Genomic DNA, 17103 nt, shown 5'->3' with positions numbered 1-17103 from the left:
AGGCAGGGAAACCAGGACTATCATGGATCTTAACAATAGACAACAAGGAACCCACAGGGAACCAAGGCAACAAAGGAGTTTAAATACAAATAGGAACAGCAGGGAGAGCCAATGAGCTGAGAGACTGATAACATAAGGGAAACAAGGAACAAGAGTGGGCCAGACTGCAGGTAGACAAGGGAGGGAGACCAACAGTATAACACAGACAGAGGGTAAACTAAGAACCAGACTAGGAGAAATAAACAAAAACGCAACAAAGACACAGGCTATAGGCATGACAAAAAGTTCTTAAATATGTCTGAGACCAAAATGTTTGGTCAAAGTTGACTGATAAATCCGGCTCCCATTTTGTAATCGGAAGGGATATGGATTCATCTGTTTTAGACAGTATCCTGTATATTTTAGACAGTAATTTGGGGGTATATATATTCCAGGTATTCACTTTCTTTACTCCTCCAATCTGAAATGTTTATTATATTATTTTTTGTTGGATGTCAGGGTTGTTCCAGATGGGTGTAAGGTTAGGGTCTGCATTGGATTTGTGCAGACCCTGTCATTTTTAGATACTCCCACCATGCTGTCAGAGAGGAGCTGATATTGATGCTTTTAAAGCATACATGTCATTTTATATTTGAGTTAAGATCTCAGCCACTCATCACCCCTCCAACACCTGTTGAAACGTGGTTTACTCACTGATACTGGTTCTGTCTGAGGTGTTTAGCTATTGAAAAGAATATTTTCTTCCCACCCATCACCAAGTCTTGCTTTGGCAGCAATTGTGTGTTGGGATCAGCTACAGATTATGTTAGGTTTCTGTGTTGTTTAGGGTGGTACAGCAACAGCCCTGTACATTCTAGATTTTCTGATTTTATTTCACAGATATTTTTTATTTTTTAAATGCATAAAATAAATTGATCTCAATCAAACATGTCAACATTTTTTTACTTTTAACCTATGAGCTACTGATAGGTCCAGAGTGTTCCTTGAGTACTCAGATAACATCCACAAACACAACTAAAGGGTTACACAATATTCCCAAAAGTATTGGTCTATCTACTTTTAAATGTACATACATTTGATGACACCCTATTCTTAATATGAAAGTCCAAGTTATTGATGTATTCAGTGTTGCCAGCAATAAGATTTGTTTTGCAGCACTAGTGGCTTTTATTTAGTCATTTCCTGAAAGTATGCAGACAGGAATGAGTTAAAGACAGGGGGAAAATATGCAGCACAGGTTGCAATGGCTTGAAGGGGACTGCCCGTGAGTGCAATCTACCACTGTGCCAACACTGCACCCAGCACTAGCAACTTTAACCATTCTGTAAACATCTTCCACAACTCTTAGGAGGGTGTTCATAGTTAGCTGAGACAACCAGAACTGCAGCCTCCACTCTAATTCATGCCAAAGGTTTTCAAGAAGATTAAGGTCAGGACTCTGTACAGGTCAGTCAAGTTTCTCTACATCAAACTTTATACACCTGCAGTCATGGAAGTGATTGGAACACTGGAATTCATTGACTTGGTGGTGTAACCCAATACGTTTAGCAACACAGTGTAGTTTTAGTGATCTGTTGGTCTTGTGGAGTGCCCTGAGATGATATTTGTAGTGAAGTAATGAATAAATCAGGTGTCACTGCACTGGATAAAACATTATTCTCAATTATTCAGTCCAGTTGACTAAAACTATTACATTGCAAATTGATTTGTATTTGGTCTGATTATTTCATCTTTACAGCTAAGTTACATTTTTAAATAAGACTTGCTAATTTGACTGAACTTGCTCAGAAAGAAAACAGAAAAAAACCCACTTCCATAAACTTTATGAAAAAATATACAGAAAGAAATATTTTTGCATGAACATACTGTGGTTCAGTTTTGCACCTTTTAAATAAAAATATGAATCAAAGGGCTATAAATCCCATCACTAGTGTTGGTTTAGTTTTGCGAGGAAGGTGAGGAAGGTGAGGTGGGGCACCTCACCTTCCTCGCACAGGACTTTCATAACGTCATGCATACTGATTAAGCGTTATAAAACCTCTCGCGACGTTTCATCCTCAGTTTGAAACAAAAAGGCAATCGCTGAAGTCTCGCGATGGTTTTCTCTGCGGAGCCACCCTTCCCCGGTGCCGTCTGCAGTGTATATAAAAGCAGGCAGAGAGGGGCTGTGAGTGTAGGAGGAGCTTTGGCAAGGTCGACAGCAGCATCTTTTAAAACCACAAATCTCTCAAGTGGACCCTACTGACTCCGGCGAGGCGAAGGTTTCTGGAACTTTTAGACTTACTACCACAGAAAGAGAAGAAGCGTGGTGGTAACTTTCCAGCTTGTATTCGCATGTCTTGACGAAGCTAAGAAGCTATCTGCCACTACTGCCGCCCTCTGCTCGGCATCCTGCGTCTTTCCTCAGCGGGCAGCACCGCGTGTGTTTTCCTGGAACTAGCAGGGGCTTAGTGAGGGGCACCTCCGCGCGTTCTTTACTGATTTCGTAGTTCCATACGAGTGCTGTGCACACAACTTCCACATTTTGCATCACAGCTATGTCGGAACCATCCTCTGCGCCAGCAGAGACTTTAGTCTCGGAAAATTATGTTTTAGCTCCAGATGCCGGGCAAAGGCCGTCCGGTCCGACACCCAGTCAGAGTCGCTTTCAGGTCGATCTTGTGTCTGAAGCCGCGGGCGCCTCTGAGGAAAAGTCTGGAAGCTCCGAAAACTCCGCCGAGGGTACTGATCCGGGGGCCGGGGGGGAGGAAGCCAAAGGCCGCTTCAGGGTGGTGAATTTTGCGGATCCGAACGGATCGGGGAGCGCGGCCTCTCCTGAGGGAATGCCGCCTGAAGGATTACAAAACGGAGACACGGTGATGAGCGAGACCAGCTTGCATTCATCTACAGGGGGCCAGCATCACTACCATTATGACACCCATACCAACACCTATTATTTGAGGACCTTTGGCCACAACACTATTGATGCTGTGCCCAAAATTGACTTTTACCGGCAGACGGCCGCGCCTCTGGGGGAGAAACTTATGAGACCCACCCTGTCGGAGCTCCATGACGAAGTGGACAAGGTAAGTTTCCCTCAAGGCAGAGGGCGTTGATGCATGCGGAAACAGCGCTGTTTAGCTCGGCATCTAATTTAGATAGAGTTAAATGTGATGTCAGACTGAGTGTATATCACATTCTGTAATATTCTATTATATTTATTTAGGGACCGTAAGCATGACAAGAATAATGTAGCAGACTATAATGGCTAGTTTGTATCAGTACTTTGTAGTGTTGCTAAAATTCCAAACTATCCCAGATGATTTCTCCTTTCTTGCCTTTAATGCTTACCACTTCAAAGTATGTTTTCCACCAAACGGTGTTGAATGTCAGGGTTTTATAGTGAAATTGAGCGGCGTTTTTAGGGTCTCAAAACATTGGGGGCTTTAGCCCAAATCCAAAATATTTAGATTTCAATAAGACAATTTATAGGTAATTTAAAATTAAAATAATATAGGACATATTGTACCAGTTCTCTGTCTTGGCTGGTTTTAGACTGAATGTAAGTCATTGTGAATCAAACAAAAAAGGTTAACAATAATTTTACTTTTTATTTTTGTAAGAAGCTGAATGAAGGACAAGGAGAAACGGAGTTTAGACCTGATAAAAAACCATTTTGCTGAAGCAAATAATGACACATTTTGAGGTATTTAGAAAAGAACTTAATCTGAATTTTTGCTGACAAACGTTTTTCTTAAACTCAGATGTTTACTTTGGGCCAGATAAATGTGCTTCTTCTGTCATCTACATAAATGACCTTTTTTACATTACATTCTCATCAAAGTGTTCCACTCCTGAGGCTCCATTGTCTTTATTCTTATATTTCAAAAAAGGAAACTGATATAAAGTTGATTTTCCTAAATCTTAGTCAAATGGTAAAATCCTAAAATACATTTATTTTATTTATGCCAAGAGCTTTCGAAACATTTTATTAAAATTGTTATTTTATGGACCTGTTCTCTTTTACCATCATCTTTTCGGCCCTTCATTCCACTTCTGAAGAAATTTGGCCTGCCAAAAATAATAAAAGAAAAATTTTTCAACACAGTCTTTTGTACTGCGCTGAGCATGTGAGACATTAGTGCAGTTCTTACTATTGAATACTTTTTCTGGTTTACTGAGCAACACTTTTTTTCTGTCTACATGTAGAACTGGACTATAAGACCGGCTGCAGCAATGAGATGCAATGTGATGATCTGAAGGACGTTTAATGTGTTCAGCTATGTTAGGATTAAATGCTTTTATTTTGACTGAAGTAAGGACCAGATATTTTCACATTATGATGCAATCCTGCTAGAAGCTCACAGAGAAGGTTGCTACTGTTTTCTATCACAGATCATTTAACTTCACCTGTAGCTCAGGTGAAAGTTCCTCATCATGACCCTGAAGATGCTCATTAGAGTGAACCTCCACCTCATGTCTTGCTGGGTGAGTCAGTGATTAGCTGTAACTTACAATTAGCCCATTCTGAGTCAGCATTCAGGTTTTACCGCTATCTTCGTCTAGGTTATACCGCTCTGCTTCCACCTGTTCCTGTACACACATGCTCCCACTCTCCGGTTGGCTCTGCGGTTGCTCTAAAATGAGCCCCGTTTGAGCCGCTCAGTGTAACTTTTCAGATAATGAAGGAGGCAGGTCGACCTGGAGTAAACTGCTGCTTTGGACTTCTCCAGAATGGAGTCCGTCCCTGGCTGTGCGCATAGTTGCGCATTCGCAGTGCTGCGAGTGCGCAGATAGCTATTTTTTGTCTACTCCTTTTAACTCATCGTCGGGTTAGGTGGAGCGGGGGTGATTATATGGAACACAATTGAAAAAATCTGATTGTTTTTAAATAAAAATGTGAAGTCCAATACCATTTTGTGGCTGCATCTTTTAAATACTTCTAAATTTCTTCTATCAAGAAGTCCGGGGCTATGCAGAAAACATCCGGGCGGAAGCCCAGGTCTAACTACGCACCTGGTGAAATTAATACATGCGGGTGCTCTGAAATCTAATCATCTCTTAAAGTAATTAAAAATGTCTGATTGACAATAGGTAGAAAAGTGTTTTGAAAGCACTGTGGCAGCAACACATTTAAAAAGATCAAAACTTTGGTCAAATTATAATACTGGCTTAAAATTAACCAAACGTTAATAAGGGAACGCAGTCTGTAGATTGAATAGAAAAGCTCTTTCTGTAGTTTCAGGAACTTAAAACATCTAGAAAGTTCTGGTTCTGCTAAAGGTGTACCTTTTTCAAGTTTTTTTAATAGGGCCATTAAGTCAAAGTTCAGTCTATGAGTCTGTGGTAAACTGGCCATCCTATTGTCCAAAAATCTCATCTGTTTGAGAAAGAAGACTATAGTTGGCACAAAAAAGTAAGATCATTTCTGTTTTGTCAATTGTTTTTCTGTTTTTGTAATCAGGCTTCCTGGTAATAAATCATTGTGTTGTAAAGTGTTCATTTCCCCAGAATTTTGCCTGATTTGTAAGAAAAATGCATTTGTGTGTTGAACAGTCGAGTAGAGCATGTGGGTTGTGCTGATGGTAAAAGTTGCCAAATCCTTTCTGCCAATTCCAAACAGTTTTTGCTGGAGGCAGTAAGATGGTGCTGGGGCAGCACCTTCCTTAGCAGAAAAAAAAACAGTCTCAGTAGAGGGATATCAAGATGAGATTCTGCCGCCAGTGGGATTCCCATATAGCCACTCCTATGGACCAATCTCTCCTCCCAGAAATCAGTGCTTGCCCCCACAGAGCAGGTTTCATCACAGGCTGCTTGTAGAACACATGTCGTCTCAAGGCACTTCACAAAGGGTTTGGCTCCCATCTCGGAGCCTTTGCCGATTCAGTGGAGACTAGGGGTGTGGGGGATGGCCTTATGAGGGTCTCTGACCGCGCCATGGGGAGCCCAGCAGGGGGCTGCCCACCTTGGTGGAGTGCTCTCTGTGTGGGTACTTGGGCCCTGCGGTGTGTTGGACTTGTTTGAGGACTGCACTTGGCTCTGGTGGGTGGTCCTCCCTCTAAACCTCTTGAAGACTGGCCCTCCGGGATGAAATACAATGTGCCCCTCCTACCTTGGTCCCTCTGGTTCCTGATTGCTGCGGTGAGCTGGTGCCTGCCCAACATGTTGGGGGCTCTGGGGGATCTTACCTGCTTGGTACCAGGTGCTCTTTCTGCCGGGGGTTGGTCCTTGGGCTGCTGGGAGCCTGGTTACTGGGCTTGGCCTGCACGGCTGGGGGTGGCAGTGTGGCTGGGTCAGGTGGGTTTGCTGCACAAACAACACAAACACACTTATTTCTACACATTTGTAGCACTTTGATGCTTGCTTAAATATAAAATGCATTACAAATAAAATGTATTATTGTTATTATTATGCCCACCCACCATCTCACACACACATAGACACACCCATGCTCCAACATATGAAAACTCTAAATGGGTTACATTAATATCAATGTGGCCTGACTCCTTTTGATGCTGGATTGAATCAGAAATTAATAAACCTCTTGTAACCTAAGGTAAAACCTAGTGCAACCAAGTGTGTTTAAAAAAATAAAGAAGAGGTGGGGCTTAAGAGGTTTTAATAAAGTTAATTATGCAATTAGGATACTGTCTTGAGATATTCTTCTTGTTGCGCAAAACTGCCCTGGCACATGTAGGCAACCATCAGCTTCATATGATATGACTGAGACGCTGCAACAAGACCCATTAAAAACAAATAAATAAATAAACAAACAAACAGACAAGGTGGCCAGGGGAATACAGTATCTGTGAATACAGTGAATAGACTCATCAGGATGTGTTTCAATTCAGTTTATTTATATACCGCCAATTCTCAACACATGTTGTCTCAAGGCATTTACAGAGTCAGTTCAATCAAATCATACAGATTCCAAGTAAAAAAAAGAAATGATCAGCCTGCTTATCCTTCTTGTGTAGGGTTTTAACGGCTGCCTGCTGAGAAGCTGTTCAGTTAGCAGTCTTTACCTTCTGTAATGAAAATCCTTTCATAGGTCTGATGTAATATTCTAACCTGGAAAAATAGAATTTTTGCTTCTCATTAGCTGTAAGCCAGAATCATTAAGTTTACCTGGAATAAATGCCTGAAATGCATCACTGTATTACTTTTTGACTAAAATCCCTGGTTGAATTGACTTTTTATTGATTTTCTCATTCATTGAAAAACAGCTGTGTATTTAGTTTTTCATTGAGCCTGTTATGTAATTCTGAGTAATTGTAGCTGTTTTGCTCAGTGTATAAATTTATTGTGAAGTTAAATACTAAGTACAGCATTAAAATTATTGGGTACATTTATAGATCTTTAATATATTATGTTATCAAGGAATTCCCTAGTTTTTGCTCCAAGATCAATGTCTTTAATTGGAGTCGTCAATGCAACACTGAAAAACGATCTCTATCCTGTATATATCTTCTAAGGCACCTGATAAGTTTTCTGTTCGTTCATAAAGTGATTTGTGATGAAAAGCTGCTCATGTGTCCTATCAAGGTCATCGATTGGGGGGAAAAAGCCTATATTGTTTTCCTTAGTTATATATTTTTTTCTGTTCATGGCAAAATGTCCTACACAGTGTCTCCTTCATCACTTCTAAATTAGAGCAGCTAGCAGCTATGCATTTTCAGGACGATAACAAAAAGCTGCTGTAGTTAGCTCATTTTCAGTGTGTGTACTTTTTGGTCAAAGAGCTAGGCAAAAGCTGGACTTTGAAATAAATGGGAGTTGTGTAATTTGAAGGTCATACTGACCCTGGTGTTTCCACCATATCATGTCTTGCTGTGTTTTCCTCTCTGTGTTTTACACCCCAGATAGAATGAGCATTGGAAATTCCATTGTACCAATTGATTGTAGCTCGTCAATGCTTTTCCACAGCAGTTAATTACTGAATCATAGCATTGTTCCGGTGTATAGGTTGTATAATGGCTAAACTCCAAAGGTTCTTTTGTGTAACTGATACGGGTTGTGATGGCACTCTCAAATTAAATGTCTTTTAGGATTAGATATGCGTGTTTGGCACGAGTTTTACACTCCTCCTGTGTTTTTTCTCTTGACCAGATGGCAGCAGCATCCTAAAATTCCATATTGACAAACTAGAAGTGAACCGGTGACGAAGTAGATTTATTCAAACGGGGGCAGCCAAGCATAAACGCAGTGTGTTTAAATATTGATGTCACCTCATTGCTACTATAGTGTGGCAGCTCCACTGTTGGACTGGATCAGTATGAAACTTTTATGTCACCAGTATTGTGCATAAATTTATCCCAATCATAACTAGAAAAATTTGCATTTCCTGCGAAAATGCAGTGTGAATGCTGTAAGCTGAATTTTTTAGCTGAAGGCTGGCAGAAACAAGCTGAAAATCTGCTGAAATCTGATAAATTTGTAGAAATAGCAGAAAATGCACAGAAAAGTTGTCATCTGATCTGTTTGAGCAGGAAGACTATTAGCTATAAAACAGCTTAACAATGTAAAGTTACCTCAAACCTACTTGTTGAAAGAGTTGTTGAAATGCAAAAACTGACAAAAACTTTAAAAAGCAGGAAAGAGCTGCCATAGATGAGCTGAAAAAGCACAGGCTGAAGCAAAAATATAGCCTAAGAAGTTGAAGTCAGTGCTAAAATACATAAAAAAATTGCAGAAATTTCAGAAAAAAATTAACTAACAACAAATACGCTCAGGAAACACGAAAACAAACAAGAAATTGCCTAAAAACGCAAAAGTGTTCTTCAGCAAAGAGAGGAGAAAGAGAAGCTAAAATGCTAACATTAGCATATTGGCTATCTCTAGCATGAAGGCTGATATTAATTTAACCCATCTACCATACAAAAAGCAATATATAAGCTAAAATTAGCTAAAATGGTAATGCCTTACTACAGCGTATATTCAAAAGTCTATTAAATTGCTGTTTAAAATTATTCACTCTTCAGCATTCACACAAAATGTCGGAAGAAATTTAGACGGGGCCTGCCTCTTGGTGCGTGCTTCTCGGACCAGAGCCAAAGGTTGTGGGGCTGAGGTACAGAACCAAAGCAACAGAACGTTGTGCATCATGACTGAGGGTAGAAGGTTAAGATGTCCATCTAGACCTGTTCTTGTTTCACCAGTAATCATGTGTCCTTGCATTGCTTTGGCCGTCGCCAGTAAATTAAGAGTCCACTTTAGAGATGTGTACAGGTCCTTCTCAAAATATTAGCATATTGTGATAAAGTTCATTATTTTCCATAATGTCATGATGAAAATTTAACATTCATATATTTTAGATTCATTGCACACTAACTGAAATATTTCAGGTCTTTTATTGTCTTAATACAGATGATTTTGGCATACAGCTCATGAAAACCCAAAATTCCTATCTCACAAAATTAGCATATCATTAAAAGGGTCTCTAAACGAGCTATGAACCTAATCATCTGAATCAACGAGTTAACTCTAAACACCTGCAAAAGATTCCTGAGGCCTTTAAAACTCCCAGCCTGGTTCATCACTCAAAACCCCAATCATGGGTAAGACTGCCGACCTGACTGCTGTCCAGAAGGCCACTATTGACACCCTCAAGCAAGAGGGTAAGACACAGAAAGACATTTCTGAACGAATAGGCTGTTCCCAGAGTGCTGTATCAAGGCACCTCAGTGGGAAGTCTGTGGGAAGGAAAAAGTGTGGCAGAAAACGCTGCACAACGAGAAGAGGTGAGGAAGATTGTGGAGAAGGGCTGATTCCAGACCTTGGGGGACCTGCGGGAGCAGTGGACTGAGTCTGGAGTAGAAACATCCAGAGCCACCGTGCACAGGCGTGTGCAGGAAATGGGCTACAGGTGCCGCATTCCCCAGGTCAAGCCACTTTTGAACCAGAAACAGCGGCGGAAGCGCCTGACCTGGGCTACAGAGAAGCAGCAATTGACTGTTGCTCAGTGGTCCAAAGTACTTCTTTCGGATGAAAGCAAATTCTGCATGTCATTCGGAAATCAAGGTGCCAGAGTCTGGAGGAAGACTGGGGAGAAGGAAATGCCAAAATGCCAGAAGTCCAGTGTCAAGTACCCACAGTCAGTGATGGTCTGGGGTGCCGTGTCAGCTGCTGGTGTTGGTCCACTGTGTTTTATCAAGGGCAGGGTCAATGCAGCTAGCTATCAGGAGATTTTGGAGCACTTCATGCTTCCATCTGCTGAAAAGCTTTATGGAGATGAAGATTTCATTTTTCAGCATGACCTGGCACCTGCTCACAGTGCCAAAACCACTGGTAAATGGTTTACTGACCATGGTATCACTGTGCTCAATTGGCCTGCCAACTCTCCTGAATGAACCCCATAGAGAATCTGTGGGATATTGTGAAGAGAACGTTGAGAGACTCAAGACCCAACACTCTGGATGAGCTAAAGGCCGCTATTGAAGCATCCTGGGCCTCCATAAGACCTCAGCAGTGCCACAGGCTGATTGCCTCCATGCCACGCCGCATTGAAGCAGTCATTTCTGCCAAAGGATTCCCGACCAAGTATTGAGTGCATAACTGTACATGATTATTTGAAGGTTGACGTTTTTGTATTAAAAACACTTTTCTTTTATTGGTCGGATGAAATATGCTAATTTTGTGAGATAGGAATGTTGGGTTTTCATGAGCTGTATGCCACAATCATCCGTATTAAGACAATAAAAGACCTGAAATATTTCCGTTAGTGTGCAATGAATCTAAAATATATGAATGTTAAATTTTCATCATGACATTATGGAAAATAATGAACTTTATCACAATATGCTAATATTTTGAGAAGGACCTGTAGTAATAGGTGCCACAAGGCAATGGCATGGGAGTCAGGCCACTCACTGTTCTCCCTTCATTGCTATGGCAGGCCCCAACTAAGGAATGTTGAGGCTTTTATTTTGTAAATATCAGTATTTATTTTGAAAGGATAAAGTAGATCCATTTCCATCAGAGTCCCAGCAATAATGTTAAGACCAATGCAGCAATTATCGCTGTGTGAAATATGAAGGAGTTTATTTTGTAGGGTATGTCTAGGTGTTGTTTTGAAAGTCCAGTATAGTTGTCCTTTCAGGTCTGGTTTTCGTCCACTAGATATAAAGAACCAGGTTGCTATTCTAAAATCATTATGTATGCTATTATCAGCTTCAATAATCACTAGTAACTATTAAAGATTGAGGCTTTTATTTTGAAACTTTCAGTAATCCTTATTTTAAAGGGCTGACCTAGTCCTATTTCCTACACTGAATGAGCTCCAACATTAGTGTGAAGCCCAGTGCTGCAATTTTCTATATTTTAAAATGTAAAAGCTTTTATTTTGTAGAGCATTTTTTGTCTTATTTTGAAAATCTAGCAGGGTTGTCCTTTCAAGTTTGGGTTATTTCCATTAGTCATATAGAACCTGCTTGCTCGGCTGAAATCAATGTTTATGCTATTATCAGCTTTAAAAAATCATTTGTAAATATGGAAGGTTAATGTTCAGTGTGAAAAAAATGCTTTTATTTTGTAGACTGTGTAGATCTTATTTTGAAAATCTAGTGTGGTTGTCAGTTATGACTGACTTATTGTGATCACTCATGGAAGCTTATGGCCTGAGCTCAGCCTCAGAGCCACTCTCTGTCAGAGGTTACTTAAGTTCAGCTCCATAGAAAGAGAGAGTTACGACACTCTTTGAACTAGCCGATAGGCGGTCACGTGGTTCATGTAGCTCTCAATAGTTCCAAACATCTCAGCGGTGTCAGTCAAGTTGAACGGCTTCAGGCGCGACATAATGCAAAAAACAAATTTTTTCACTCTTTCCTGTGACTTTTGGTAATTAAATAATAATGAACTGATTACTGGCTACTAAATCATAATTTGAAAATCCAAACAGAAGTAACAATACCTATTATAAATGCTCTTTCTGATCTTCTCCGCATGCTAGCACATTCAATTCAATTCAAAAATACTTTATTAATCCCAAAGGGAAATTAAATGTTGTTATAGCTCATATTATGTAGGTTTCTTCAAAGAGCCGTTGTAGATGCTGATGGCTGTGGGCAGGAAGGATCTCCTGTAGCGCTCCGTCTTACAGCAGATCTGAAGAAGCCTCTGACTGAAGACACTCCTGTTGCTGTAGGACAGTCTCATGAAGAGGATGCTCAGGGTTTTCCATAATGTTCTTCATTTTATGAAGAATCCGTCTTTCCACAATGATCTCCAGAGGTTCCAGAGGAGTCCCCAGAACAGAGCCAGCCTTTTTTATCTGCTTGTTGAGCTTTTTTAAGTCCCTGGTTCTGATGCTGCTTCCCCAGGAGATGATGGTAGAAGAGATCACACTTTCCACAACAGACTTATAGAAGATATGCAGCATCTTGCTGCAAACACCAAATGACCCAAGCTTCCTCAAGAAGTACAGTCTGCTCTGTCCCTTCTTGTAGATGGCTTCACAGTTGCATCTCCACTCTAGTCTATTGTCCAGGTGAACACCGAGGTATTTATACTCCTCCATCACCTCCACTTCTTCTCCCATGATAGAAATAGTGTTTGACTTATTCCTGTTTCTCTTAAAATCTACAATCACCTCCTTTGTTTTAGTCACGTTCAACATGAGATAATTGTTTCCACACCATGCCACAAAGCGGTCCACCACCATCCTGTACTCAGCTTCTTGTCCATCTCTGATCCACCCCACGACTGCAGAATCATCCGAGTATTTCTGCAGATGACAGGAGTCTGTCTTGTACTGGAAGTCTGAGGTGTACAGAGTGAAAAGGAATGGTGAGAGTACAGTCCCCTGTGGTGCTCCTGTGCTGCTGACTACCTGGTTAGACACACAACCCTTCAGTCTCACAAACTGTGGTCTGTTTTGTCAGGTAGTCTTTAATCCAGGAGATTGTTGAGGCCTCCACCTGAGTCTTCTGGAGTTTCTGACAAAGCAAATCAGGTTGGATTATATTAAATGCACTGGAGAAATCAAAGAACATGATCCTCACAGTGCTGCTGGCTTTGTCCAGATGACAGTGGGTTTGTTGAAGCAGGTGTATGATGGCATCTTCAACTCCAACTCCACAGCGATAAGCAAAGTGAAGGGGGTCCTGATGGTTTACTGTTTGCTTACTCAGGTGGGCCAACAGGAGTCTCTCTAGGACCTTCATGATGTGAGATGTCAGGGCAACAGGTCTATAGTCATTGAGGGCTGATGGGTGAGTTTTCTTTGGTACCGGAACAAGACAGGAGGTCTTCCACAACACCGGAACCTTCTTCTGGGCCAGGCTAAGGTTGAAGAGGTGCTGCAGAATCCCACAGAGCTGCTCTGCACAGGCCTTCAGGACTCTAGGGCTGACATGATCTGGACCTGCAGCCTTATTCCTATTCAGTCTCTCCAGTTGTCTCTTCACCTGACTTCTTGAGACACACAGGTGGAAGGGGGAAGCAAAGGAAGCATCAGCATCTTCTGATATGGTTGATGGCAAACATGTAGAAGGGTCTAGGGCTGAGGTGGAAGATAAAAAATGTGAGGTGTTACTGGACAGCTGTGGGTCCTGTGGGCCAAAGGAGGGTGGGATGTCTGTTTGGCTGTGAGCAGGAGAGGAGGATGCTGAGCTTCTTTCTGAACTGAACCTATTGAAGAATACGTTCAGTTCATTGGCTCTGTCCAGACGTCCATCGGTCTGATCATCTTTCTGCTTGAAGCCTGTGATCTTCATCCCTGTCCACACATCTCTGATATTGTTTTGCTGGAGCTTGCTCTCCAGCTTCTTCTTGTACACCTCCTTGCTGTCTCTTATCTTGACTTTAAGTTGCTTCTGTAAACTCCTCAATAATTCTCTGTCTCCCTCTCTGAAGGCTCTTTTTTTCTTGTTAAGCAGGTCCTTCAGGTCACTGGTGATCCAAGGTTTGTTATTGGGGAAGCATCTCACGGTTCTGGTAGTCTCCCTTTGACCATTATATACCCCCACTTCTTTATCTATAATTTCTGAAAACTTTTCAAACACGGTTCACCGTGATACAAGGATGGCTACCCCTCTCCTATGTCCTGTCCTATATGATGAGTAAAATACAGGGCTTCTTCAGCTTCCTGTGACCATTTTCTCACAGTCTTCTTTATTACAGGTTTTCTCTGAACAAGGGGCTTATATTTCAAGCAGAGAAAAATGAGATTGTGATCTGATTTGCCTAGAGGAGGTCTTGCTGTAGAGATGTATGAGTCCTTGACATTTGCATAAAACAAATCCAACGTTTTGTTTTCTCTGGTAGAGCAGCTGACAAACTGTTGAAATGTTGGAAGTGTAGCAGAGAGTGAAGCATGGTTAAAATCACCAGAAATTGCCACAAAAGCATTGGGGTTTTCTGTCTGTAGCTTAGCAACAACTGAGCTGATGGCATCACATGCAGTGTCGGCAACAGCGGAAGGTGGAACGTAAACTGTTGCCAAAATAACACTGGTGAACTCTCTGGGTAAATAATATGGACGAAAACTTACTGCCAACAGTTCAATATTTGGACTGCAGTTCAATATCTGGACTGCAGAGTTGACACTTCACAGTAACGTTGATTACACCATCTGTTGTTCACAAGTACTGCCAGTCCACCTCCTTTACATTTGCCGCTCTTCTTTAAGTCTCTGTCTGCTCGTATGTTTAAAAAGCCCGGCAGAGAGACGCTGGAGTCGGGGATATGATCCTGCAGCCATGTCTCAGTAAAACACATGATACTGCATGCCCGGTACTCTGGCTGGGTCCTTTGTAGGGCTTGGAGTTCATCCAACTTGTTTCCCAACGATCTCACATTGCCCATCATAATCGACGGAAGAGTTGGTTTGAACTTCCTCCTTCTCTCTCTTCTCTTAGCTCCTGCTCTGCATCCACGGCGTCTCCTTTTCAACTCATCAGGGATTTGGGGTTGTAGTTGAAGTATTATTTGAGCTTTTGAGATATTAATCAGCTGCTCCCGGTTGTAAGAAACAACCCCGTTGCCATGGCAATGCACCATAACAAATGTCCAAAAATAGAAAGTATCAAGAAAAATCCTCCAAGCTGCACAGCATCCAACACCGGAGTGGACAGGAGTCCAAAAAAAATCAACTGTATCCACCACAAGAGGAATAGTTCCCAAAAAAGAATCAATCAGAATCAAAAGTAACAGAGCTACTCCAACCTGCTGCCACCTTGAGCGAAGCAATTCTAGAAAGAATTGTTTCTGTATTGTTTTCTGGGAGGTCAGCAGATGTGGTGACTGTCTTCAAAGGGAGCTGCTGCCAATGATGTTACAGTTATAGCTGATGAATACAGTTATAGCATGTATTATAGCACCCATCTGTGCCAGCAGTTAAGAGCTCTGATCAAACTTACCTTCGGATCTACATCTATACTACGTGGAAAGATCTATTGCCTATGTATTTTAAAAAGAAAAATCCAAATATTACAGATGGAAAATGAGCAGAATTAAAATTTGATTTAAAAATTAAATTATTTTTAAATGAAAGGAAAATATGTAGCTGTATGAAAATATGACTGAAGACCTGGGATGAATTCTTAAGTTTTGTAGAAGACATAATTATACTATTTTTTGCTGTCATGTGAACTGAGTACTTGTATCTGTAACAGAGTTGATTGTGACTGTAGTCTGACAACTGTTGTAAAATTGTAATTCATTGACTAAAATGTTCATTTAATTGAAAATGTAGTTAAAATCATATTCGATGACAAAACAACTGAATTGTGCAAAAATAAATGACCAAACAATTTATTGTAAGATATGTAAAATGCAAAACTAGCTTTAATAAATAAGTACTTGCACTACCATTTAGACAGTTTATTAATTACATCTGCCCCAATAAACTGTATCTGATTAAATCTGGACAAGGTAGAAATGTGCCCAAGTCCGAATGAGGGTTCATCCTCCTTGGCATCATTGGCAGCAGCTCCCTTTGAAGTCAGTCACCACATCTGCTGACCTCCCAGAAAACAATACAGAAACAATCAATATCTTAGCTAGAAGGCAAAAAAAAGTAAATGTGTTCCTCTGTAGGTTCAGCAGGTTACCATGGTTGGGTGTGCTGCATTTGGATGCACCAATCGGTCAGAGAAAGGAATCCTATGTATGGCTTCCCAAAATATCGTGAAAGAAGGAAAAAATGGTTGGTTCAAGTCAGTAGAAGCAACCTCACCATCACCAGAGGTCACAACAACAGGAAACTATGTGCTGTAAGTTCAATCTGCACACTGCACTGGAAAATGCACAAGGGCCTAATGAAATGTGCAAGAAAATAAATAAATAAATCACTTTACAGGCACACTTTGAAAAAGGACAATTTGTGAGGGCACAGTCAGGCCAAGTGAGACTGAGGGCTGATGCCGTTCCAACCCTTTTTCTTCATCGCCCAGAACCAAAGAGGAGGAAGGATCCTGCAATGAGAAGTCCAGCAGAACTTCCACTGCATGTTGATCCACTGACTAGTGATCACACATATAGTTCTAAAGTAAATTTTGGTACGAACCGTGTTAAATAATACGTTTCAAATTTTACCATTTTAGTGGCAATTCCACAAATGGAGCTAATTACAAGCCAGCCATCCTAGACATCATTGAGAGAGCAGCTTCCATAGGTCTTGTTGTGGTAAACATCACCACTGACATGGGCAGTGCTAACCGAGCGATGTGGCGGGCTTTTGGAGTGGGCCACAAGAAAACATTTGTCCAACACCCAGTAAGACCAGACAAAAGGCTGTACTTCATGCCAGATGTCCCTCATCTGGTGAAGAATTTGAAGAGTGCCCTGGTTAGTGGTCAGACCTTCACAATTCCACCAGAGATTGTACAAAAAGAGAGTCTGCCACACAATGAGGTTTCACTGGGTCCTTTGAAAGATTTGGTAGATTTTCAGGAACAAATGTCTTTGAAAATTGCTCCAAATCTTTCACAAAAAACCATTCAGCCCAGTCATTTTGACAAAATGAAGGTGGGGCCTGCATTGAATGTCTTTAGTAAGTCAGCAAGTGCAGGTCTGAAATACATGGGAGCAGCGACCCACCTCTAATCTGACAACAGCCTGGTTTCTGGAGCAGGTGAACCACTGGTTTGATCTCATGTCCTCTCGCCACCCTGTGATGGGACTCAG

General features: G+C 41.2%; 1 protein-coding gene across 3 annotated transcripts in view; it reads left to right on the top strand.

Annotated features, from left to right (window-relative positions):
- Positions 1-1965: 1965 nt before the first annotated feature.
- The window catches only part of LOC124872343 (solute carrier family 12 member 2-like), a 90711-nt gene continuing 75573 nt past the window's right edge, over positions 1966-17103 (top strand). The window contains exon 1 of one of the 3 annotated variants that reach the window (XR_007039266.1): positions 1966-3065. Coding sequence is in view for 2 of the 3 variants with exons in the window: in XM_047372230.1 (XP_047228186.1) it covers positions 2538-3065 (528 nt within the window). In the remaining variant the exon portion in view is untranslated. The remainder of the gene's footprint in view (positions 3066-17103) is intronic. The other 2 variants (XM_047372230.1, XM_047372229.1) reach the window with 2 other exon arrangements.

This window comes from Girardinichthys multiradiatus, chromosome 8, assembly GCF_021462225.1.
Source record: "Girardinichthys multiradiatus isolate DD_20200921_A chromosome 8, DD_fGirMul_XY1, whole genome shotgun sequence".
Taxonomy (NCBI): domain Eukaryota; kingdom Metazoa; phylum Chordata; class Actinopteri; order Cyprinodontiformes; family Goodeidae; genus Girardinichthys; species Girardinichthys multiradiatus.
Note: the sequence above shows the minus strand (reverse complement) of the source record. Positions and strands in the feature narration are given on the sequence as shown.